At 39.6% G+C, this 24,003-nt stretch overlaps 1 protein-coding gene across 6 annotated transcripts in view; it reads left to right on the top strand.

Moving 5' to 3' along the window:
* The window catches only part of SPSB4 (splA/ryanodine receptor domain and SOCS box containing 4), a 189,135-nt gene that overhangs the window by 138,568 nt on the left and 26,564 nt on the right, over positions 1–24,003 (top strand). For 5 of the 6 annotated variants that reach the window (XM_087965014.1, XM_087965011.1, XM_087965012.1 and 2 more), the window contains exon 2: positions 10,799–11,655. In XM_087965014.1, coding sequence (XP_087821140.1) covers positions 10,962–11,655 — 694 coding nt within the window. In that variant the 5' untranslated portion in view covers positions 10,799–10,961. Of the gene's footprint in view, positions 1–7,305; positions 7,380–10,798; positions 11,656–24,003 lie in introns of those variants that run through there. The other variant, XM_087965013.1, reaches the window with a different exon arrangement.

Raw genomic sequence — 24,003 nt, 5'->3', positions numbered from 1 at the left:
AAGGAAAAGTGTTTCTATCCCAGAGAGACAGGAGAGCATTAGAATTTTAGCTCAGAATATCAGAACCCTAAGACGGGTACCTCTAGCTGATTTATCAAAATTACTTGGGAAAATGATCTCCTGTATTTCTATTATTCCTTGGGTCCGGTTCCACGCTAGATCGCTCCAATGGTACCTACTTCTGTACCAAAAATCTGGAGGATGGTATGTTGCAACATGGCTTTCCCCATCTCCTTTCATTAGGCATTAAAAAATTGATGTCTTTGCTTTTTCTCAGGCCTCCTTTGGAAGGAGGGTGTTACAAAGAGTCCACTCTGACAGTGGGGGAACTCCAGCCCAGACGGAGACCCTCCTGTAGGACAAGCCAAGCTTTGGTATGTCCCACTCTCTGGATGCTCAGAGCAGCTCAATGGAGAAAGTGCGTTGGTACTTATCTGATACGCCCGTTCTCGGTGAGCTGTGACGAGCATCCAGCCCCACCCAATATCCGTCTGGTGGGATCCTGTTCCGGCCAATGACTAATCTGGAAATATGATGATGATGATAATAATAATAATATCATCATAACCCACAAACAAGCAATAGAGTCAAGAGGGCGGGAGTTGCATCACCTCGTCTTTGCCAAAATGGGGGGATGCTAGGGAGGAGCCAGGGAGGAGTAAGAGTGTCCTAACAATTAAGCTCAGCCTATCTGAGCAGAGACTAAGCACCTCTTTGGATGCTCGTCGCAGCTCACCGAGAATGGGCATATCAGGTAAGTACCAATGTCCTATCTCTTAATAGAGTCTTTTTAGGGGAGATGGATGTTATTCAAAACATAATGAATAACTATATAAAAATAAATAGAAGCATCAAAAAATCAAGTAGTTTTATCAGAATGACTCTTGCAATACAAGCATTGTCTTTTATGTATGCGCAACATCATGACAGGCTATAAAGTTACCGTATTTGCCGGCGTATAAGACGACTGGGCGTATAAGACGACCCCCCAACATTTCCACTCAAAATATAGAGTTTGTTATATACTCGCCGTATAAGACTACCCCTCTTCCGCACACCTTCCACTTTTGCACTTTTTTTTTTCGAGGCACTTTTGTGCACCGTGGAAACGAATCCCGTGAAGCTGAAAGGAGCAGCCAGCCTTCAGGCCGATGTAGGCGGGCCTCCTTCTCCCAGCTCCCAAGGAAACGAGGCGCTCAGCGGCCTCCGCCGCACCGCCCGGGCTCCGCTCAGGTATCCGGCTGGGGCTGTCAGGAGTTGTTACGCTGGCGTGGCTCCAGCAGGCTCCAGTCCCGTGTTGCCTTGGGAAGGGAAAGGCAAAAAGGAAGAGCCGCGGCGGTGCTTTGCAACGGCAGCAGCGGCTCCTGGTTTTGCCTTTCCTTCCCAAGGCAACACGGGACTGGAGCCGCGCGGAGCCACGCCAGCGGTAATAACTCCTGACAGCCCCAGCCCGATACCTGAGCGGAGGCCGGGCGGTGCGAGCGGAGGCTGGGCAGAGGCCGGGCGGTGCGAGCGGAAGCTGGGCGGTGCGGGTGGAGGCCGGGCGGTGCGAGCGGAGGCCGGGCGGTGCGAGCGGAGGCCGGGCAGTGGGGGCGGAGGCCGGGCGGTGCGAGCGGAGGCCGGGCGGTGCGAGCGGAGGCCGGGCGGTGCGAGCGGAGGCCGGGCGGTGCGCGGGGCGGGCGGAGGCCGGGCGGTGCGGGCGGAGGCCGGGCGGTGCGGGCGGAGGCCGGGCGGAGGCCGGCCGGTGCGAGCGGAGGCCGCCGGTGCGAAGCGGAGGCCGGGCGGAGGCCAGGCGGTCCGGGCGGAGGCCGGGCGGTGCGAGCGGAGGCCGGGCGGTGCGAGCGGAGGCCGGGCGGAGGCCGAGCGGTGCGAGCGGAGGCCGGGCGGTGCGAGCGGAGGCTGGGCAGTGCGAGCGGAGGCCGCTGAGCGCCTCGTGTCCTTGGGAGCTGGGAGAAGAAGGCCCGCCTACATCGGCCTGAAGGCTGGCTGCTCCTTTCGCTTCACGGGATTCGCTTTCCACCGTGGCGCAAAGTGCCTCGGCCGCGGCAGCCGCAGTGCTTCCCAATTACTATTTGCCAGCGTATAAGAGCGACCCGGCGTATAAGACGACCCCCCACTTGGAGGCATGTTTTACAGGGCAAAAAAGTCATCTTATACGCCGGCAAATACGGTAAGCCAAGTTTGCAACACAATGAGCAACAGCTGGTCCTGCTTTATTTCTCTCCTGCAGGTAGCGGAAACCCCTTTTGAACACATAAACAAGTCACAGCTCCCATCATGATGCTGTGTTTTACCATCTTGCTTGTTTTGTCTTTTGATTAGAGGCTTGCAACCACCTCCAAAATTACCTGAACCAGAATTCCCCAATTTCCTATTCTCCAGTACTCTTGGTCGTCATGGATTTTATTTCTGCTTCATTAAAAGGAAGGTTATGCAGAATATGACATTAAATTCCATACTAGTTGTTTTGATAGGTACTTCTTTCCAGATTCAGAATTTTATGTTCTATATATAACAAGTAATTGGAAAGTTATAGCCAGAAAAGGATACTATTTTGCAAAACAAAATTCTGTTTTTGAATAATACTCTTAAGAGTTTCTGTATTGTCAACTTCCCAATTGAAGATGAATTCTATGTTCTTCTGGTTTGGCCTCAAAAGATAAACATTCCAGTCACACTGAATTACTTGTTGAAATTTGGAATTGTGGAAGAGTAAATTCTCTTAAGAGTAAATATGCATAAGATTACTGTGTTTTGGATTGTTTTATCATTCAGGGATGGGTAACATATTGCTGAATTGTAACTCACACTATCCCCTTTTATGCCTGGGGAATTTTGTAAGTTGTAGTTATTATTTTCCCTTTTCTGTTGTATATTTTATCACATAGTGGCAACATTAGTTTGGATAAATATATATATCATAATTATGTCTTATAGCATTTAGGATTTTAAACTGGCTTGATTATAAATTGATTTGTTCTTTTCTACAGAACAATCAGAGTGGAGTGAAAGATACTATGATATATAATTATAATCCTTAATGTTGTGATTGTTAAGAGTTTTCTTCCAAACAATGTTTTAGGAAAGTATTGTATTCAAGGGTTTGCAACTTCTAAGAAAGATTATACTAAGCTGCAAATCCCCAAACAACAGCTGATATATAGAATTCAGTCAAGTTCTATTCATGTTCCTGTAATTGAAATTCACCAACAATGTCACTACATAGCATAAGAGATACTCACTCTGCCAGTTTCCTTTACCACCGAAGTCTTTTTAGCCATTGCTTTGTTGAAAGCATTGTTGCATAATCAACAGATAATAGTAGAAGTTTAAAAGTAAAGAATGCTTGTTCTCAGTGGGGTGTTTGCCTTTTGTCATTGGCAAACCAATCAAACCTCATTGTGAATACTTAGCTGAATACTTCCTCAAAATTTAGCAAGCAAGGTCTTTCCTCAAGGAAGTATCCTGTAATCTTTTTTAAAATACAATTGATAATTCTACCTAATTGTTACAGAATCTCTCTGTAATGCAAATATATTGGTCACTCTTTTTTATATACTTTTTTTCTTATTGTCCCTAAAGGTAAGATCTTGAGGAAATTATACTTGCCCATCTGATATTTGGAACTTGAATTGAAAGTATTTAAACAAATGGGATTCTCAGCCAGAATGAACTGCACAGTATTCACAGAGTTTTCTTTTACACTCTTCATGATACAGATACTAATGCTCCAGGGACAGCAAAGAACCATTCTGAAATACAATAAAATAGCCAGGATTTTACCTTATATACCTACTTTCTTTCATGTGTTCCTATAATTAAAATATTAGGCTTTCCCAGATTGAAGGTAAATGATGCAGTCTTTTACATTTTAAGTACTTTATACATTTCTGAAAGATCATGCAAAATTATGATTCTAAACAATGAAATTTGTTTTCAGATTAGCTGATAAATTAATCAAGACATAAAGAAAACAAAGAAGACATATAATTTTTTAAAAAAATGCCTTATAAAGAAAACTAAACTATACCAAAACTAAAAAAGATCAATTCTTCTTAAGCTGAAGAAGGAAGAATTCTGAAAAGTATCCATAATATTTGTCTTGTTTTTACAAATATCAGCAAACATTGTGAGTATATGTACATTCACACATTTAGTATTGGTCCAACTTTCTTGTGATATGTAGGAACTATCGTACAGTGGTGTGAAGGATGAAAGTATAAAAATAAAGATTTTTATGTTTTATTTTATTTTTATGATGATTTTACTTGGCTTGTGCTGGTAAATCAGAACACTGAGCAGGCTCCAGATTGATCAATAGTAAAAGAAAAGCTGAAAGCTTTGATGAGGGTGGAAAATATCCTGCATCTCTAACCCAATAACTTTTCCTTCTTAATCATATATAGTTGAAGCATAATGAGCTGGTGATGTTTTATCAGCCATGATCAATAGCTATGTCAAGAGCACTCTTAACTAAGGTGCATATACTATTGTCCTAGCCTAATTAAAATTATTATATATACCTTCCAGCATTTTCTATTCTTGCAGTTAATTAACTGGATTATTTTACAAATATGCTGATAAACCTTAGGTAAAGGGTTTACTTCTTTGAAGCAGGAAGATCATCTCCCCCCCACCTCACAATCTGCAACTAAAATTCCAGATGTCTTCAGTCCTAATGTCAGCTCTGCCAGTGAAAACGGGTTCCTGAGGTCTCTTTTTAGCTGTGAAAGCTTCCTGAAATCCTCTGCCAGCAAAAATGGAGCTCGGGAGGGTTACCTGGAGCCCTCGCAAGCTCCATCTTCAGCTGCCATGGCTTCCTGTTAGTGAAAACGGAACTTGGGAGGGCCACAGGATGCCCTTCTGAGCTCTGTTTTTGCTGTTTTTCTCTCTTTGCTGTTTCCAGGGAAGCCCTGTGGGCCAGATCTAAACATCTCATGGGCTGGATTCAGGCCCTGGGCCTTGAGTTTGATACCCCTGCTCTAGCAATATTGTTTTCTACTCAGCTTTTGGTAGATGCTTTTGTTCTTCTCCTATATGGATTAATCTTGCTTCTCCATATTTTTTTTAAAAATGAGCTTGTAAAAAATTAACATCAGGTATTTTACCTCTTTTACCTTTATCATAGATGTTCTGCTGGATGAAAGTATGTTTATTTTCAAAATAAGTATGATAAAATAAAATAGGCCTATACATTATAGTTAAGTCAATCCTGTCTACACTTATTTCTTCTCTTTTCTCTTTGATCTGATATCATGCCATAACTGACTGCATGATCCATGTATTCATATATTCTGAAATCAATTGTCTTAGATGCTTGTGAGCCTGAAACAATAATCAGTTTTAGATGCTTGTGAACCTGAAACAATAATCAGTTTGTGTGCTAGAGCAGTGATCCCCAACCTTTTCGACGCCGTGGCCCGGTTCCGGCATCAGCTGGGCGCCGCGGCCCGGCAGCGTCAACTGGGCGCCGCCATCTTTTTGACGAAAAGATGGCGGCGCCATGCCCGGTGAGCTTTTTCGGGTAGAAATGGCTTTCTACCCGGAAAAGCTCACCAAAGCTTGATGCTGCCATCTTTTTGATGAAAAGTGCTTCCGGTGAGCTTTCTACCCGGAAAAGCTCACCGGAAGCACTTTTTACCAAAAAGATGGCGGCGCCCAGCAACCAGCGGCCCAGTAAGGCTTGTTCCGCGGCCGGTACCGTCCGCGCCCGGCGGTTGGGGACCCCTGTGCTAGAGCAAAGCTGTGCTATAACAAATGTCTAAATCTGATGGAGTAAAAATAGGAAGCCTTAAACCTGCTATTCCAGACTTTTCTGAGTTCAGGCAATGCTTCCTGCTTTGGGGGTAGCAGCATGGTAATTTCTACTGCTACCATTTTGCCACTGCACCCCCCAAGCTTTAAATTTTAAAATGAAATCATTCCAGGTAAAAGAAATAAACTGCAAAAGTTGTTTAGGTCCTGGGAAAACAGTTGATAAATTTGTGAATGGAAATGCAGTGCTGTGAGCAGATCACAAGATGACAACTGTTTTTTAGATTTATTTTTAAGAAAAATGTTTATATAAAAAAAAATTGAAACAAATTGAAAATGATAATAAATCAATAAGATTAAATATAAAATACCTTCATATCCATATTCACAAAGAAAGAGGTCATTTGACTGATTAGAAAAAGAACATGGGACAACAAGACTTGACTTAAGCACAGTTCAGCAAATTACTACCCCCCGCCACCCCAATTAAACAATTGCAGGTTCTAGTTAAATAGTTTACCTTGTCCAGACCCTTTCAACAGCACAGTCAAAGAGAGCTAAGTTCTTAATTTCCAGAAGTCTTCTCTTTTCTGAAAGAAAAGGAAGTTAGATTACAGAATATTGGAAAGTGTATACTGTGTACAGTGCTAGTAATGCTAGATTTACAGGCCAAATGGAGCTTGGAATTTTATTTGTAAGTCATTGTTGTAATTTTAAGGCACTAGGTGACATGATGTAATTTTACAACCATTTTTACAGTGCTCTAAAACAGATCACCCAAGTTGCAAAGCAAATCACATGGTTATTAAGCAAATCAGAGACATGGCAAAAACACCAGAAACTGACAAAAAATTGCAAATTGCCAACATATCACCATGGGACACTGCAACCTCTTGTAAATGTGCACAGGTTGTCAAATGCTCCAAATGTCATCACATGACTTCAGAGGAGGGTTAACAGTTATATGAGGGCAGGTCAGAAGTAGGTTTTTAAAAGTCTGTCTTAACTGAGTGACCATTAAACAATTATTTGAAGGTCAAGGTCTACAAGTACATTAAGCCAGAGCTTCCTTGAAAGCTTTGGTCCTATTTCTTTGTATTGACTCAAGGAAAGTTTCCTACCCACTTAGCATCTATTAGATAAATATTGCTCTGTATATTTTCTTTGATTTTTAGAAATTTAAGTTGTCCAGAGTCACTTTTATTTGCTGAATAAATAAAAATGTGCATGCCAAACTCAGGCCAGAGTATTCCATTACAAATCTATTTCTTCAAAAATTGTACTAGCTAAAGCACAGGTGTCAAAGTCGATTGTGTCACATGGCATATTGCAATGTTTTTTGCCTTTGCAGGAAACTCTTTCAGCAACCTTTTTGGGGAAAGTTCTATTTTTTTACTGGACAAATAGGTGCACCAGCAAAAAAGCCACTGGCCTATGAAAATAAATTTGTTTGTTTTCTACAATTGCCTCTGTAACCTATACAGGACTCAAATAATGCTTGTAAATAAAATATTACACTAATGGCATGTGTGTGGGTTTTTGTTTTTTTAGTATTGTTATGGTTAGCCGGCAGCAGGTATGGATGACTGAGAGTGAGGACTCAGATGAGCGTCCAGGACCATTAGGTAGGTGGACTGCTGCCTTCAGAGATTGTGGGGGCTGGAAGCAGTGATGAGGAGGTTCCCAAGGAGCCTGTGCCAAGTGCGCATTCACACAGGATTGCTCGTAGGAAAGAGCAGCTACAACAGCACAGGCGACTCGGGAGTAAGGCTGCAAGGTAATGGCCCCTCCTTCAAGAAGATAAAAGCCAGCTTTGAAATGAAAGTTCTTTGCAGAAGGTAAAAACATTTTGAAACTCCAGCCTTGCGGACATTCCTGAGTATCCTGAGTTTGTATTTGAAGATTCTTGTATTGCAAATTATTTCTTGTCTGTTATCTTTTGACAAGTCTTGCACAGTTTGGCAAGGTTTGTGCTTATCACAGCTAATTATTTTGCAGAAGCATTACAAGGTTTCTGTTCCCTTTGGATTGTGTTTGATTTGTTGGAAAAGGGTGTGGGTCAGAATAAGTATGTAGGCTCATTTATGTCTAGATTTTGAAGAATTGGGTAGAGCAGAAAATTGGCAAGTGAAAAGCATAAAAATAGTCATGTTTACTGGCACAGTGTCCAGATTTGCTACATCTGGTAGGTGTGCAACTGGTCTTTACGAGGTGTCCTATGATAATCTTTTAGGGTCGTTTGTATCGTAGGACTGGTAAGGTACATATAAATTCAATTTTTGTGATAGGAGAATATTGCCATTATACTTTAATATTAAAGCCAGGATAAGCAAAAAGTGATGATTGATGTAAAGTAAGCTTATAGGCAGTAAAACTTTAATAAGTATTCATGTTGATAAATGTAATATACTTATTGGATGATTATATGTATGGAAATATTTTTTCAATAATTACTAATTTGCTTTAAAATAATTATATAGAACTCTAGTAGAGAAGTAGAAGCATAGTGCTTCAGTGGCCTAAATGATGCTAGAGAAGTCTATGCTCTAGCAGTTGGAGCCTTACCATCGTGTGACAGAGCTTCCATCACTTGCCTCAGCTCATGCCAACCTAGTAGTTCAAATGCATGTAATTGCAAGTAGATAAACAGGTACCACTGTGGGAAGGTGACAGCATTCCATGTTTCTCCATTTGCTCTGCGGAAACATCTTTGGAAGGTGCTAGCTCAATTAATAGCTTAAAGAAATAGAGATAAACACCTCCCCCTAAAGTCAGCTATGACTAGCGGAGTAAAATTCATAGGGAACAAAGTTTGTATAGCAGTACTTTTGAATGTAAAAGAAATGTGCTACAGTTATTAATAGAAGAAAATTTCAAATTTAAAAAGCCTTTTTCAAAAATTAAATCTGTTTTTTTATTTTTTTTCTTCCATTTATTCCTGTCCAGTTCTCAGAAACTGCCTGGGCAACTATGCGGATGAGCACAGAATTATATTATTGACTTTGTTTAATATGGATTCATCATGATACTCTTTAGTTTTTGTCACTATTTTTATCGTCAGATCTTTCTTCACAACTAAATTGATAATCTCACTTGCTTTCAATACATTCTGACTGATGTTCTTGTGATATAGCATGCATTTTCTATAGTGGAATACTATTTGCACAACTTAATTTTTGCAAAATTATTGGTACTGACAATGGTCTATTTAATATCTTGGCAGTTCCATGAAAAACACTGGAAAATGAAACTAACACTCTTTTTCCTGCTTCAATTTGGATTACTGTCTGCTATGTGCAAACTGAGCTGTTATCCTGAACATTTTTTCCATTATGTAGGGTATACATACATGTGAAACCACAAAAATATTTTTGTCCCTATAATATTTTAAACAACTTATTTTTTCTTCCAGCAATTTGATGAAAGCTAAGCAAAAACTATTAGAGAACATTTTAGCAGAGATATAGGCCTTCAGATGTAACATGACTTAATTACAAGTGACCTTTTCCACAAGACAGATGTGAAATCTTAAAAATAGCAGTTTGTCAGGTAATGTAGGGGAATTCTTCATGATTTCAGCTGTAGACATTGCAGATAGGTCTAGGAAGGAGGCAATGGCAAACCACTTTAAAAAAAACTTGCCAAGAAAACTGCAGGAACTTGTCCAGGCAATCTCTGAGAATTGAGTGGAGGGGAGCGGGAATATAATAGATGCTGCTCACCTCACAATCACTGATCACATTTTCTCAGGTATTTGGAAAATAATCCTGAATGACCTCATTTTATATAACATTATCTAGATATCTTGAGTCCCAAATACTATCACCCTTGACTATAACAACCTAATAAATTGGCTGAGAATACAAAGATTTGGACTTCAACATAATAAAAAAAATAGCCACAAATGCTATGGCAGTTAGTCTTTGGAATAAGTTTTGAAAATAGTCTATCTAAGCTATACAATTTGAACCATCAGTGATGACTAAAGACAGGATAATTAACAATTATCTCTCATTTGCCATTTTTTTAGCAAGTCAAATTATCTTAAGATACTGATTGTAAGATTAAACCATGCTTCATTTGAGATTAGCCCAATACACTATGACAATTTTAAACGTATGGGTTCCATAATATTGTTCAAAGGTTCTTAGCCAGATGGTATTTCCTACAATGTACTGTACAATCTTCTATGAAATAAAATCCATCTTCTTTTATGGAATAAACTATTTATTCCATTTTGTAATCTTCCAGATAAAGACTCCCTTGAGCTGATTTCAGCTACTGATCATTATATGTTTTCTTGCAACTATACGGAAATGGTTTTAAACTGCATGGGGCTTTCCTTCCTCCCTCCCTCCCTCCCTCTTCCCTTTTCCCTTTTCTTCTTAGTAGCTTTGCTTCTAATTTTAAAACCAAACTATTCATAGGACTTGGTAATAAAAAAAACCACCTACATAAACTTCTTTTCCATCACCACCACATCTCTTTCAAAAACTATATTAATTGTTAAGATGTTAAACCTACATGTTTATAAGGAGGCACAGTGGTTTCATTTTTTATTTATTTTTGCTACGATATGTCTGCATCTTCTTGGAACAAAAGGTAGATTTAACAAGAGAAAGAGGTAAAAGTAAGTTTGCATGAAGAATGTCTTTAAGGTAAAATAAATAATTAGAAATGAAAATGGCCACAGTCTCGTACATACTTGATAATAGGGGCAAGCTGTTTGTACAGTGTCACATCCCTCTTGACTAGACTTTGGGTGGAAGGGCAAAAGGTGTGGAATGTCTCTGTCTGTTGTGGAAAAAAGGAAATGACTGTCTGTGCTCTTAAACTGTAGACTCAATATATCCAGCTGACAGTCTGGTTAACAAGCACTGAAGTACAAAGGCCACGAAGCTGAGAATAGTTAGGTCTTAATTTTAAAGCAACTTGGCACAAATCCCCCTTCTCCTTTTTTCCTCTCTGTTTTTCTTTTGAAAGAATAATTATGTGGTTTATAATTTGGCTACTTTTTAACCGGTAACTTTCTGCTTTATTTCAGAAGTGTGTTTTCAGAAAACATTGGCTCTGAACGAGTCCAGAAAGAAGTAAATCAAGTTGCTGCATAGTGAGTCATTGGCTCAGCTTGAAAGTGCTTTCATGACTTGACACTGGGCCCACATTTACCCTTCACTCCCTGCAACCAAGCAATCTGCAGCTGAGCGATGGGCCAAAAAATCTCAGGGAGTATAAAGTCTGTGGATGTTCGGGATCCCCCATATAGACCAGTTAAACGAGAATTGAGGGGGCCAGATTTCTGCAAGCCTGCACGATTGGATATGTTACTGGATATGCCCCCAGCCCACTTGGAGGTCCAATTCAAACATGCTTGGAACAACGAAGATCGATCCTTAAATATATTTGTGAAGGAAGATGACAGACTAACCTTTCATAGACACCCGGTTGCTCAAAGCACAGATTGCATCAGGGGAAAAGTTGGCTATACAAGGGGACTCCATGTCTGGCAAATTCACTGGCCCACTAGGCAACGAGGAACACATGCAGTAGTTGGGGTCTCAACAGCAGAAGCCCCTTTGCATTCTGTAGGATATACATCATTGGTTGGTAGCAATAATGAATCATGGGGCTGGGACCTTGGACGGAACAAACTTTACCACAACTGCAAAAACCAGCCTGGAGTGACCTATCCTGTGTTTTTGGAACCAGATGAGTCTTTTGTACTTCCAGACTCCTTATTGGTGGTTTTGGATATGGATGAAGGAACCCTTAGCTTCATCGTGGATGGACAGTATCTTGGAGTGGCCTTCAGGGGCTTAAAAGGGAAAAAACTGTATCCTATAGTCAGTGCGGTGTGGGGGCACTGTGAAATTACAATGAGATATGTCAACGGGCTTGATCGTAAGTGTTTCATTAACATTTTTATTCTTCTTTTCAGAATATGTAAAGATACTTGTACTGTCTAGCCAGTGTATGGGAATTGGATAGTTAGGTAGCACTTGTGAGCTGTCCCCTTAAGGGAATGCATCGTGGTAAATGTAGTTAAGGTATCCTGGGAAATGTAGTCCATATTACGTGACCACATCTGTAATCCTGATTGGTCACTAAATTGACCCTCAAGGGGTTGGGGGAAGTTTTCCTCACTCTTGGCTGAACTCATGGACTCGTGGTAACTCTTCTACTTCTATCGCTACAAGATGAGGGAAAAAGGATAGAAGATAAATAATCTTTTTATCTACAAGACAGATATACAAAGGATTGGTCATTAAAGAAGAACTTCATCACAAATGTGAGTCATGAGGATACCTGATGAACCAATAAAAGTACTTTGTTATGGATGTTTTGTTTAGTTTATCTATCTGCATCTGCACAGCTTACAAATCCACTACTGTGCAGAATACAGAACAATACTTGTTACATTGCCAAGCTGACATTGTCTCCATATTAAATGGACTGACAACGCAAAAGTACACCTGCTGTTCAATATCCATCTGTCAAAGTATCTCTAGGGCTCATCATTGTGATGATAGCTGCAGCTTTGAGTGGCAGGAAAATAGAAATTAGTTTTAAAAGGAATGCTTTTTTCTCTTTATTTTGTGTATGTGGGTGATCTGAGGGCCCAAAATAGAATGAAATTTTTAAAAATGTTTCTTTAAATAATTCTGCAATATTAAATGTTGATTGTGAAAAACTAATACAAATTCCATTGGTATTCCAGAGTATATGGCTTTGCAAAATTACACCTGTCTTTGGGATTCAAACTTAATAACTAGATTGAGTAATAGAAGAAGCTTTCGAGAAACACTTCTAAATATATGCATAGAGATTGTCTTCCATCTGTGGTTTTTCCTTACCATCTTTTTTTCTTTACAGCCACAAAAATGGTAGATGGGTTTTTGTGGGGGGTGGGCTTTGTAAAAGCTAAGTGTCTGCAATATATTTTTACTGCCTTTACCTTCTCCTTGCATGCTTGTACTAGATCTCATTGGGTCAGCTCAATTGGGAGGCTCTATGAGGCTTCCTCATAGCAGCTGGACTTCAGAACTGCTTGTTGAGCTGAAAAAGCAGAGTTTTTCCATTTACATGATGTGACTCATGCTATTTTCTCCATTAGGCACAGTTCTTTTGTAATCTCAGTTGAGGAGCCTCTCAGTTGTATCACTGCATGTTAGTGTTTCTTTTTAATTACTCACAGCAAAGTAAAGTATTAGCAGTCTGCTGAACCATTAAAGGTGCATACAAAACCCAGAACCCACATAACCATCAAGGTTTGCAGCAATATAGTGATTAGTAGTGCTCTTTTTAAAAAAACCTTGAAGAAAAAAGTTTTACACAAATATGATGCAGTCATTGTGACTGGCCTATGAGCAGTATGAGTATTCACCAGTATGACTACCGTGCTTCTCCAACAATATGGCCTCCACCAATAGGAAGCCGCAGCATGTTTTATCGGCATAAAATCAAATTAAGCCCCTCCCCCCCAATTAATGCCTATATTAAACATGCGAAATGGGGAATGGCGGGGGGGCCTTGCCGTTAGGAAGTACTTTTGTTGCATACCCGGATATGGTGCTGCCTGCGTTGACTTTGGTGTTGGTGGGGCACTTCATGTCAGGAGACCTTCCTCCACCGTTGCTTTCCCTTCTCCCTTGCTGCCGCGGCATTTAGAGCAACACCGCGGTGTTTGGCACAGCCATGCGCAGCCAGCCAGGGCTCCTCCCTGCAACCGGAGCCCGGCGGAGACACTCGGCTTCAGGTGCTCCTGTCGCCGCCTTCCCTTTGCCTTCAAAGGCAAAGCCAATTCTTTTAAAAACGACACCCTACTGTGCCTGTGCCGCGTCCTCCTCCAAGCTGAGCCCCGCCGAGTCAGCACCTCTGCCTGATTCCTGTTCTGCTGCAGCGTTTCGAGCTGCTGGCACATTTGGAGATGCGTGGGGACGGGGATGGGCTGGGCGAGGGGTGGAAAGGATGGGCGGCTTCGGGCTCTCTCCGCCGGCCAGGGAAGCAGCGCTGCCATCACCTCGCCTCCCTGTCTGCGGACTGGTGGGCGCTATCACTGCTTCGGGCAGCCTCTCCTGGTGGCCCCTTCGGGTTCGCGCTGGAGGGACTTGGGAAGGAAGCCAAGCTCAGGTCGGCCTGGCTCTTTTGCTTGGCAAGCGGGAGCGCCCCCGTGGCTCGCTTTCCTGGCTCTGCCCAGCCCGCACGTCTCTGGCGCGGCCCTGGTGGGATGAGCAGAGGGTCCAGTGGGGAGGCGCTCGCTGCCTTGGGGAGAGCTCTGCTGCCAGGAAAAAGGGCCTGCCTCTCAGCTGCGCTGGGCACCCCAGGCGAAGCTCTTCACGCTCTGCCCAGCGCCAGGCAGGGATGGCAGCTGGGCGCTTCTCCTGAGGTGGGCCGATCCTGCACTGCAGCCCCGGGAGATTCGCCTCCCCACGTGGTGTTGGGCTGCCCTCTCAGGCAGGGGAGTCTTTGTTGTAGTAGGGCGTCATTTTTAAAATGATTGGCTTTACCTTCGAAGGTGAAGGGAAGGCGGTGACAGGAGTGCCTGAAGCCAAGTGTCTCCACCGGGCTCCGGTTGCAGGGAGGAGCCCTGGCTGGCCGCATGTGGCTGCGCAAAACGCCACGGCGTTGCTTTAAACTCCGCGGCAGCAAGGGAGAAGGGAAAGCAACGGTGGCAGAAGGTCTCCCAATATGAAGTGCCCCACCAACACTGAGGTCAACATCCAAGCTGTCGCTGCCTGCCCACCCGACGATGCAAGGGGGGGAATTAAGTGAACCCCAAAAAGACGGCCTAGCCATTTTTCGGGGGTCAAAAAAAAAAATAAGGCCCTTGTGAAAGATTTGTACAGAAACTGGAATGAGCCATTTGCCATAAGTAGGGTCCCATCATTAGTTCAGATCATTGGCCATGAAAAAGCCATAATCAGGCAAGTGCCAAATCTGTTGCAACTGAAGGAAGAAAAGGAAGAAAAAGGGGATCAGCAAATACAGATATGTGGGGAAAGAGGGAAGAAGCCCTTGAAGATTGACAAGAATAGTATGCTCCCCAATTCAAGGTCTCATTTGTCATTTTGGCACCTACTCTAATAACAAAGTATGCTTTGTTTTGATTTTAGAGAAAGTTTTTCCCCCATTTGTATAAAGTAGGAACTAAATACAGTGTGTTCCTTTGTAGCTATTAAGTTTTCCAATGCCAAACATTATACATTTTTTTACATAATTTCTTCGTATGATTGAGAGTTACCATCCATTTTTACCACCATTCAGCTATTTGCTTAAATGCTGAAAGTTTTCAAAGTAATTAAATCAGTGTTTCTCAGAATTTCTACAGTATGCATGTTGCCTGGGGAATTCTCGAATTTGAAGTCCAGATATCTTAATGTTGCTGAAGTTGAGAAACACTGGATAAAACTTATAGGTTGGTGACTGCTGCCATGCCTTCTCTGTGTGTGCATATATAATAATAAGTTGTTGACTTATTATTGATTACTTAGTAATAGTTCAAAGTTAGAACAGATCCCCTCCCAAATCCAGATTAAAGTTCTGATAGTTAATTCTGTGCCCAATCAGATGATTGCATTCTGGGCACTCAGCAGCCAGCTCTCATTTATGGCCATTTGCACCATCCAGCAGTTATGTGATTATGATTTATGATGGGTTTTTTTTTTTTGCTGGAAACTGACATGTACTTGCTGTTTCTGGGGAAAAAATAGACATTGCAAGCAATGCTTCACAACCGCCACATTTCTAAATGACCATAGTAAAAAAAAAAACACGTTTCTTAATGACCATTGCAAAATTGGGTGAGTCACATGACAGCCTGCTTGATGACCTGCATGACTTATGAGCATAATTCTGGTTTCAGTTATAGTTATAAGTTAAGGACTACTTTTCATCTTCTAGATTTTGAATATTAATTTGTTAATAAAGAAACATTTATTTTAACTAGGGAAGACATCATAATTTTTTACAGGATATGCTTTGTTCTTTTATTTTAAATATACTGATTTTTATTTGTGGATTTTTTGGAAGAACTTGAAGCAATTAGTTTAGTAAATAACCTGAACTTTATTTATTTATGTATTTATTTGTTTTATATGGCCAATCTATATCACCAAATGACTCTGGGCAGTGAACATAATATAGAAAAATAAGAGCAGTTACAATAGTACAGACATTAAAGCATTAAAAATTAAAATACACAGTTGGTTTAATCTGGAACAGCAGTGTCATTAAGTTATCTAAGATCATAAAATGAAAAGATTTTTTCACAAGCTGGAAAGCTAAAACTTTACATTTTTAGCACTTCCATCTTATCTTTTATCTTTAGGAGTTTCAGGAGTTTAATTTTAGGCAGTACACAATTATTGTATTTTTACATGAAAAATGGTAATTTGTAGAGAGGGAAGAGCAAAAGTTTTGTAGATAATTGAAGTAAAATGGAAGAATATGTGTTTGAGAGCCGTCTTCGTCTTATGGTTAAGGCAACTGAATAGAAACCAGGCTCTGAGTTCAAGACCTTAGCCATGAAAGCCAGCTAACTTTAGGCCTCTCTCTCAGTCCAACTCACTTCACAGAATTGTTGTTGTGGGGAAAATAGGAGGAGGAAGGTGTGTTAGATATGTTTGCCACCTTGAGTTATTTATAAAAATAATAAAGGTGGCCTGCAAATAAGTAAATGTTTTGACTTGAAAAATGGTTCTCATTTCACCGGGAACTGACAGAAGTTGACTGAATAAAAATGGAAATGACCCCAAGCAGTCTATGGAGATTCTCTGTCATCCAGGTCATAGTTGTTTCAAAGGTGCTTTTTCAAGAGGCAACTGGACTTTGTTTTTCTTTGAAGAAGTTTAGTTTTTCATCCAAGAAGCTTCTTCAAAGCTGAGAAGAGAAATGTCATCAAAGAAAAACAAGAAAGTCAAGTTGCCTCTTGAAAAAGAACCTTTGGGACCCCAAGCAATGTTGCATTCAGAGATAAAAGAATACAATTAGTTTTAGAGGCAAAGCATGTTCCCAGCTCATTCATGCAAAACTTTTCACTCGTATGCGATGTAACAGCCAGATCTTTGTCTTGTGTTTTCTGCTTTATTTAGGAAAGGAAATCCTTGAAGCAAGAAAAAAAATTACATTTCAAAATTTCAGTCTTCCTTAGGCTTAATTGTAGTTATAAGCCAAGGACTATAAATAAAAAAAATCTACTTTGGAATGTATGTGGCACATAATATCTGTCTGCAATTCTTAAAGAAATATTTATTTTTTAGATTTGCTGCCAGCTGCAATGGGCAGTTATATGATATCATTTGAATGATTTATTTTATCAAGTTACAGATGGAACTGTATGAGATATTTTGCATATCCCTAAATATTTTTTTGTCTTCAAAAATAAAACACTGCATATACATTTTGAAGAAGATAGTGTCCGTGTTATGTGTTGGGTATGTGGATTACAAATAGTCCTTGATTTAGACCACAAATAAAGCCCCAAATTTCTGTGGTTAAGTGAGACACTTGTTAAGTGAGTTTTCCCCCATTTTACGAACTTTCTTTCCACAGTTGTTAAGTTGATAAATTAATGGCCTAGTTGTTCAGTGAATCTGGCTTCCCATTGACTTTGCTTGTAAAAGGAGATGACATGACCCTGGGACATAGCAAAGGTCATAAGTATGAACCAGTTGCCAAGCATTGAATTTTGATCAAATAATCATGGGGATACTGCAAAGGTTGCAATTGTGAAAAATGGTTATAAGTTACTTGTTCAGTGCTGGTGTAACTTTGAACAGTCACTAAATGAACTGTTGTAGTCAAGGACTACCTGTATTTAGAATATTGAGAATGTGGCTATCATGAAGTACACTGCTCAAAAAAATAAAGGGAACACTTAAACAATACAATGTAACTCCAAGTCAATCACACTTCTGTGAAATCAAACTGTCCACTTAGGTAGCAACACTGATTGACAATCAATTTCACATGCTGTTGTGCAAATGGAATAGTCAACAGGTGGAAAGCATAGGCAGTTAGCAAGACATCCCCAATAAAGGAGTAGTTCTGCAGGTGGTGACAACAGACCACTTCTCAGTTCCGATGCTTTCTGGCTGATGGTTTGGGCACTTTTGAATGCTGGCGGTGCTTTCACTCTAGTGGTAGCATGAGACAGAGTCTACAACCCACACAAGTGGCTCAGGTAGTGCAGCTCATCCAGGATGGCACATCAATGCGAGCTGTGGCAAGAAGGTTTGCTGTGTCTGTCAGCGTAGTGTCCAGAGCATGGAGGCGCTACCAGGAGACAGGCCAGTACATCAGGAGACGTGGAGGAGGCCATAGGACAACAACAACCCAGTATCAGGACCGCTACCTCTGCCTTTGTGCAAGGAGCACTGCCAGAGCCCTGCAAAATGACCTCCAGTGCGCCACAAATGTGCATGTGGCTGCTCAAACGGTCAGAAACAGACTCCATGAGGGTGGTATGAGGGCCCAACATCCACAGGTGGGGGTCCTGCTTATAGCCCAACACCGTGCAGGATGTTTGGCATTTGCCAGAGAACACCAAGATTGGCAAATTTGCCACTGGCACCCTGTGCTCTTCACAGATGAAAGCAGGTTCACACTGAGCACATGTGACAGACGTGACAGGGACTGGAGACGCCGTGGAGAACGTTCTGCTGCCTGCAACATCTTCCAGCATGACCGGTTTGGCAGTGGGTCAGTAATGGTGTGGGGTGGCATTTCTTTAGCGGGCCACACAGCCCTCCATGTGCTCGCCAGAGGTAGCCTGACTGCCATTAGGTACCGAGATGAGATCCTCAGACCCCTTGTGAGACTATATGCTGGTGCGGTTGCCCCTGGGTTCATCCTAATGCACGACAATGCTAGACTTCATGTGGCTGGAGTGTGTCAGCAGTTCCTGCAAGATGAAGGCATTGATGCTATGGACTGGCCCACCTGTTCCCCAGACCTGAATCCAATTGAGCACATCTGGGACATCGTGTCTTGCTCCAGCCACCAACGCCATGTTGCACCACAGACTGTCCAGGAGTTGGGGGATGCTTTAGTCCAGGTGTGGGAGGAGATCCCTCAGGAGACCATCTGCCACCTCATCAGGAGCATGCCCAGGCATTGTAGGGAGGTCATACAGGCATGTGGAGGCCACACACACTACTGAGCCTCATTTTGACTTGTTTTAAGGACATTACATCAAAGTTGGATCAGCCTGTAGTGTTTTTTTCCACTTTAATTTTGAGTGTAACTCCAAATCCAGACCTCCATGGGTTGCTAAATTTGATTTCCATTGATAATTTTTGTGTGATTTTGTTGTCAGCACATTCAACTATGTAATGAACAAAGTATTTAATAAGAATATTTCATTCATTCAGATCTAGGATGTCTTATTTTTGTGTTCCCTTTATTTTTTTGAGCAGTGTAGATGTCTAGTGAAGGTATTTTTTTCCCATCACAAGGCAGATTAACCTAAGGACAGCAACTGGGACTGCTGCAACTGCCATCATAAGTCAAGGAGGTCATATGATGATGTGCTTTATGATCATGTTGCTTAGTAACAGAGTTGCCAATCCAGTTACCATAGTTAAGTGAGGACTGTCTGTAATTCTCTTTGATTTGTATAGTTGAATATATTATTTTGAATATATTATTTGAATATATTATATGGCATGTCGTGCATGGACAAGAAATATATATTAACATTTCACCTAGATTAATAAAACATGCTAACTTATAAATGTTAAAAAGATCTATTTCAAAAATCCATATTACCTCACTTTAGTGTCAGCATGAAGTGTGGTTTAACTGAAAGAAAAACTAATGCATGATGTAATGCTTTTTATTAGCCCCCCCCAAAAAAAATGTATGGTGCTCTCAGAAAAAAAATAGTCATTTAAAAGCAAAATAACATTTCAGTGTAAGACAGAAATAATCATCTTTGTAATTTGCTGATGACCATACTGACCTTTGAATGCCTATTAAGTCCCAATTAGTTGCTGAAAAATGCAAATGCAGATTGTGATAATCTGCTTTCAGTTGCTCAGACAGCCTACCAAATTAATGGATAAAAATCATTGTCTTCAGAGACAGAAAATTAGTAGCACATTTACATGTTTGCAGCAGCTTGTCAGAGCATCCTCTGTAAATTCTTCATTGGAAGTCTGCATCCTTGCTGCTCTGATGTTTCAAACTAATTTTGCTCTTGACTGCTATATCTAGTTATTAGACATGTTTACTTCAGTGGGAAGAGAAAGTTAAATGTGAGGGAGATCTTTAACATGAAGGATGCTTCTCTAACATTTGGTTATTTACAGCTATGTATAAATTGTTGATTAATTGTTGACTAATGAAACTTGTAGTAATGATGGTATGGAATACATTTTCCAGTTTTATTACTGTATCTGTATTACTGTATCTCCATTAGGTAGAAGTATCTGACTAACCTTGTCAGTTAAGATAGTACTTGAATGATCTTTCAAGAGACTTCAGAATAATTGACTGAACTGGAAAGTCAAAACAGTATCAAGGATGAAGACAACTTAATTTCTGTGCCGTTAACAAGAAAATTATATTGATATGTCAATGAAGTGCACCAGGAAATGAACTTGATTTGAGGACACATTTATTTTTAGTATTATTATTGTGCTTTAAATTTTATGACAAAAAGTTTAGCTTAAGTAAAACTTACTCTTATCATTAAGTCACCAGGAAGTTAGATTCAGGTCTTTGTTTAGGTTGTTTTTATTGGCACCTGAAATCCACTGATAACACTAGGTACAGAAGATACATATACAAGGCATTTACCTGCATCCAAGTATGTGTCATGCACAAATAACCAGGAGCATTCACTGAATTTAAAGCACAGAAGAGTTTACTATTACTATCTCTAATATAAGAATCTAGTCAACCAATGGTCAAAGCTACATTGGTAATAGACAAAGGTCAATAGAATTCATGGGTGGAGGGGGGGGCGCTCGACTTACTAGATCTTTTGTGACAATGCAATGTCACTAAGCTGTTGACACATTTAACCTCGCCTTCCAACTCAGCCTCCTCTTCTCATATAGTATGTATAAAAGCAGTATGGGAACAAAGGCAGATAAATCACCCTTAAATTACAGTATCCTTGTAAATCTGGCTAGACTTAAGACTTAGAATACTTCATTGTCACTTTAAATGTACACTAATAGGCTACCTTCCCTATTCTTGTGATGTCACTACAATCACTTACATATTTCTTCTGATTATCAGGGCTGTTGACCTGTTAAGTGTACTTGCTTGAATGAGCATGTAGAATCACTTTTGTATGTTCAGTTCAAATATGCAAAAATTAAAGCAGCCATGCATGCAGATACATTAAGCATGGAGCTTATGACTGTATTCACATATTGCAGATTTCCTTAACCATGGTTAATTGAATAATGACAATTAGCTAAGCCATCAAAAACAATTGGCAGGTTTAGTTGGAAGCAGATAAAATAATTATGGTAATATTTATTAAATCAATCACTAAGCTTTCCACGATTAAGCTTTTATTCTTGTATAATGTTAGGAGAAGTCAGTGCTATGGTTTCAGAAACAAAACCAAGTTAATCCTGAAGAAAGAAATGTATGGTTTTTTTTGGACTTTGGTAGTATTATAATTGATATTCCATATCTCCCCATCCTACTTAATAGTATTAACATCATCCAAGAAATATCTTAGGAAAACAAATCTTATTAATTGATTTTAGTTGTATTCTGGTAAGCAAAATCCTTGGTTTCTTGGTATTTTTTATTTTTGTCTTTGTATGTTTTTACTGTCTGCATGCTTTATAAAATCAGCATGTGGCTAATAATTAGAAGGAACATTAAGGTTCAATCTCTAGACATACCAAATAGTACTGATCTCCCAGATCATTCTTGAAATAGCCTTAAATATGGTAATTAATTTGAATAACAGTAATATTAGACTTTCAAAAATGTTTTATATTGTTGTTTGCTTTCACTTTGCCAGTTTAATTTATATGCTTGTATACATGTAATCAACAAATGAATTGTACATTAACGTTAAGTACATATTCATATGCTTTCTTTTGTATACATATCTAAGTGTTTAGAGTTGTGTAATGCAATTTCAGTCTTGGACATTTCAGCATAAGAAACAGCAGGACTGGACCCAATTGCAGATCACAGTTGTAAAGATTAGATTAATACATGGGGAGAAGAAAGGACTCACAATTTCAGTTTTTTAGGTGTGATTTGCATTTTTTGTTCATTATATGTGATAGGCAGTTTTGCTAAGACAACATTGCAAACATTACTTACAAATGAAATCTGACTAAACTAATTGGATATTGAAATTTCCTATTAAGGGAGAAGTGTCATTAAAAAAAATTCTGCAAATTATGTTTTTCTGTTCTCTGGCTTCCTGAACCACGGATGTTTTTGAAAGATAAAATACTCTATATTTGTCAGTAATATATGTATATAATAACTACCATGTCCTGTAATACATTTTTATACACTTATAAAAGTGTATACACTTATTCACTTGTGTTTTTTTCAGTTCATGTTATATTTTTTCACATTCCTGGTTAAGAATTCTGCAAAAAAGGAAATCAGTTGTTCTCCCCATCAATAAAACGCCATTCAGCAAACTCAAATGTATACTAAAAAAAATGTACAGAGCGGAATGCAATATATTGGGAAAATGCTTTTATAGCTTTTGTAAACTTGTAATTGGGTAGGGAAAAATGTATTCCATCAGTTCCCCCAAGCATGTAGCTTAGAAATATTTTCCATGTACTCTTCTTAAAGCTAATAAATGTATTTAATTATAGTTTATTACCTTGCGTATACAATTCAGGGGATTCTGTAGGTACATGTTATTTCCCTTTATTAGAGAAATGTTTATTCAAATTGATATTTTGAGAATACCTTTTCAAAAATATTTTTGAAATGGCAAACAAGTTGAAGAGGGTATTTGGATTACATTCAAATGAACCAGTAAGCATAGAGATCCTTTAATAACTGATTTTCAAACTGAATGGTACATCATTTTGGAACAACCATATGCCTTGTTTCAAGCCTGATGTCAAACAAAGTTGGCTGTGTTACATCAGAAGAAAATTCAAAACAGCTGGAAAATTGCCTTCAAACAAGGACTTTTTTTTACTTTGTAATCAAAACACTTTAAAGGCTCACTTTCAATCTTGAACAGTTGATTTCAGAATTGCTTCCTATAAACTCAAAATGTTCACTACTAAGAACAACCAACTTTGTTTCTACACTAGAATGAAATAGTTAAGTTGTGTTCCAACCTCAGAATAAAACTTTCAAGAAACATTTTTGTTTCAGACTCAAAATCTTTAAAAGGCAATTTAAAGTTCTAAACATGTAGTGCATCCCTAATTAATACTTTGTATTTTATTGGTGAATATGAAGAAAGATAATGATAAAAAAGAAAAGATAATAGACTATTTTAAAATTCTTGAATGAATTGTGATCTGTTAAGTACTGTTGCAAGTGACTCTAGGATCAACATTTTACACATACATTTGCTGTCACAAATTATGCTGTACATCTTTGAAAGTGAAAACATAATGCCTGGTTTCCTCTTAACAGTGAAAAAGACATACAGTGAATTAAGTGACTCACTGATTCACCCAGACATTCTGCTGAACAGCAAGTAAGGGTAAAGAAGTGAGGGTAAAGAATAAGGAGCAAATATGAATATTGAAAAGAAGGATTGGTACACTAATATACTGTGAAAGAAAGGCCACATTACCTGCATACCTTTCATGGAAACCTAACTATTGTACTCTCTTTTTTACAGATAGTTCTCAATTTACAACAGTTCATTTAGTGACTGTTCAGAGTTACAACAGCACAGAAAATTGTGACATGACATTTTTCATAGTTATGATCTTTGTAGCATCCCATGATCATGTGATCAAAATTCAGATGCTTGGCAACTGGCTTGTATTTATGACCATTGCTGTATCCCAAGGTCATGTGATCACCTTTTGTAACCTTCTGACAAGCAATGGGGAAGCCAGGTTCACTTAATCAAATGCAGTGATTCACTTAACTGTGGCAAGAAAAGTCATAAAATGAGGCAAAACTCACTTCAATGACTCACTTAACAACATAAATGTTGAACTCAATGGCGATCATAAGTCAAGGATTACCTGTATGTTTCTTTTGTCATAATACTGCAGGGATAAAATAATTGGGAAAATATATATAATAACTTTCATTTATTCAATTTCC

Source organism: Notechis scutatus, chromosome 4, assembly GCF_049901735.1.
Source record: "Notechis scutatus isolate UNSWTSFEM ecotype Mainland chromosome 4, rNotScu1.2, whole genome shotgun sequence".
NCBI classification, from domain to species: Eukaryota; Metazoa; Chordata; class Lepidosauria; order Squamata; family Elapidae; genus Notechis; species Notechis scutatus.
This window is presented reverse-complemented; position numbering and strand designations above follow the sequence as displayed.